The 2,810-nt window shown below is 31.7% G+C and overlaps 1 protein-coding gene across 1 annotated transcript; it reads right to left on the reverse strand.

The window, feature by feature from the left end:
- Nucleotides 1–532: 532 nt before the first annotated feature.
- LOC115697099 (short-chain dehydrogenase reductase 2a) lies at nt 533–1,989 on the reverse strand. Its single transcript, XM_030624005.2, has 2 exons — nt 1,777–1,989; nt 533–1,597 (listed from the first exon to the last, which is right to left on the reverse strand). The coding sequence occupies exons 1-2, from the start codon at nt 1,878–1,880 to the stop codon at nt 736–738; spliced, it is 966 nt and encodes a 321-aa protein (XP_030479865.1). The 5' UTR covers nt 1,881–1,989; the 3' UTR covers nt 533–735.
- Between the last annotated feature and the right edge of the window lie 821 nt (nt 1,990–2,810).

Below are 2,810 nucleotides of genomic sequence, written 5' to 3' on the forward strand. Positions count from 1 at the left end.
GGGATGCCTAAAAGGGTCATATTTATTAGTAACAATTTTCTTATAATTTTACAATAATTATTAACTTAAAATATACGAGATCAACTTGATCACTAGGTGGTGGTACTAAAAAGTGAGTATTAAAAAAAACATACAAAAATAATTAAAAAAAAAATTATAAAAATATGATTGTGAAATTTTAAATATTTTTATAATTTTTAAGATTTTATTCATATAAAATACAATTTTTTGATTTATTTTTGTGTTATATTTTGGCTAATTAAGATTTTTGTCCCGTACCAAATCATGCGCATGAACTTTTAAGGTCGTAAAATGCAAACATCTTTAACGACTTTAAAAGTTGAGAAGTATAATTTAATACATGTCAAGCACAAAAATCTTAATTAACCTTATATATTTTTGATATTTTGTTGTTGAAAGTGTTTTTTATAATGTTAAAATATAGTGCTGTCGAGTGCCAACTTTTTTTTTCTTTTTTTAATATATGTATAAGTAATATATTGTACACCAAGGTATATAATAACATAAAATCGAAGATAAATAAAATATTTATAAGAAAAAAAAACTATATATACATTACAAGCCAAATTAATATATAATCAAGAATACCCATATTCTTGGACATTAATTTGCTAATATAAATTAATAAATTAATTATTTCTATCTTAATTTTCATATATATATAAATCAAAGAACAAATTTTTGAAGAACTAACCAAAAAAAATAAAAAAAAAATTACAAACCAACACAATTTCTTGAGGTAGTTACTCCACCATCTACAACTAAATTATGCCCACTAACATATCTAGATTCATCACTAGCAAGATAAAGAGCTGCCTCAGCAATATCCCTTGCTTTTAGTGTTGGACCTTTCAAATTAGCAAGTCCTCTAACAAAATCCTCCATTTTCTCAACTTCTCTCTCACTACATGGCATCCCATTCCCACCTCCAAATCTCATACATTCATCATCACCATCATCGCCATCGTCGCCACCGTCCGATCGCCACGCATTCACAAGCATAGGAGTCGCCACACCGAAAGGCGAAATACAATTAACCCTAACCCCATACCGCCCCAGCTCGCAGGCCGCGTTTTTAGTCAAACCGACTATTGCGTGCTTCGAGGCGGTATAGGCGTGCGGGCCTAGCCCGCCCATGACTCCAGCAACGCTGGCGGTGGATATAATACATCCGCCGCCACCCCGCCGGATCATGGCTCGGGCGGCGTGTTTCATGCCAAGGGCGACGCCCTTGACATTGACACGCATGACGCAATCGAATTCGTCTGCGTCGAATTCCATTATGCTCTTTCTTCCTTTAGATTGGCTTCCGAGAATTCCGGCATTGTTGAACAGAATATCCAGCTGGCCATAACGTGACACGGTGGACTCTATTAAATTCTCCACGTCATCTTCGGAGCTGACGTCACAATGGAGAAATGTTACCGATGAACCTAGGGTTTCGGCGAGGATTTTACCGGCGGTGTCTTCTACGTCGGCGATTACTACCTTAGCGCCGTGTTTAGCGAAGAGTTTTACTGTTGCTTCTCCTATTCCTCTCGCTCCTCCAGTAACGATAGCCACTTTTCCTTCCAATCTAAATAAATAAAAATAAATAAAGTTATTAAAACGACAATTTGAAAAAGGTAAAACGACAAAGAAAAAGTGTATTGTTGACTAGTTTATATATATATAGTAGGGAGAAAGATGAATTTTTTTAGCTGTAAACAATGTGGGACTAAATGATTCTTTCAAGACAGAGAGATTGTGTGTTACCTTCTGGGAATTGGGGTATTGTTTTCTCTTGCTAAAATATGAATTCCATGAAGAGGTTGCTCAGGCATGACTTGGGCTGCCATGGTTTCAGTTTGCAAGTACATGATTATATATATATAGAGAGAGAGAGAGAGATTTTGAAGAATTTGAATTGAGAATAACAAAGAGAGAGAGAGGAGAGGAAATATTGTTATTGTGGAATGGAATGAAGGAATGGAGGAATGAAAAGGGGTTTTATAGGGAGCCGAAATATGAACAGTTTTGAGTGGGGCCCACAATTCCATGAGTAGTGGACTCTCTTCTCTATTTCCAAGCAACCTCCTTTGAGATTGATTTTCAATTCAATTAATGTTGGACTTTGCTTTTTCACAGCAAAATTTAATATTTTAAAGGGGTACACTACTCCCTTATTATAATCAATGTTTTATACATTAATGAAAGAATCTCTAGTACACTCACAAAATATGGATTGTTTTGGTACTCTTATTTTTTTTTCTTTTTATGATTGTGCATGTGTAATTATTTAAGATTGTTCATAAATTTTTAGAGAACTTTAAATAATTTTGAGTACTAAAAATAAATTAAAATTTAAAAAGTTGTTTACTATGTGTATATAAAAAAATTACGTGTGAAATAAATATTTGAACATTATAGTAAATTATTCAAAAAAAAATTTACACTTTATAATTGACCCTAAATAACTTCAACGTACACTTTCATTAATAAAAAAAAAGATAAATTAAAAAAACTATCTTGAATATCAAACTTAATAAGAGTCTAATGGAATATCAAGGATGTACCATAGACTTTCTCAATACTAATTATATGTATACTATCTATTAATATGTTTTCTCTAATTTATTATGAGAATACAATATTAGGTATTCGCACTCATAAAAATAAAACTACCAATATATATATTGTATTTTTGATAATCGAATAGTTATAATTTAATTATTTTTTACAATTTATTTTACACGTATAAAAAATAAAAGAAGTACGCGAGCAATTTTTAAATTTATTTTCAACGCATT

Source organism: Cannabis sativa, chromosome 7, assembly GCF_029168945.1.
Source record: "Cannabis sativa cultivar Pink pepper isolate KNU-18-1 chromosome 7, ASM2916894v1, whole genome shotgun sequence".
Classification (NCBI taxonomy): domain Eukaryota; kingdom Viridiplantae; phylum Streptophyta; class Magnoliopsida; order Rosales; family Cannabaceae; genus Cannabis; species Cannabis sativa.

Excerpts from the sequence above, each read along its gene's own strand:
- LOC115697099 (XM_030624005.2), bottom strand. The coding sequence starts at position 1,880 with ATGTACTTGCAAACTGAAACCATGGCAGCCCAAGTCATGCCTGAGCAA. Across the intron at positions 1,598-1,776 it reads AATACCCCAATTCCCAGAAG|ATTGGAAGGAAAAGTGGCTA; the intron begins GTAACACACAAT and ends TTATTTATTTAG.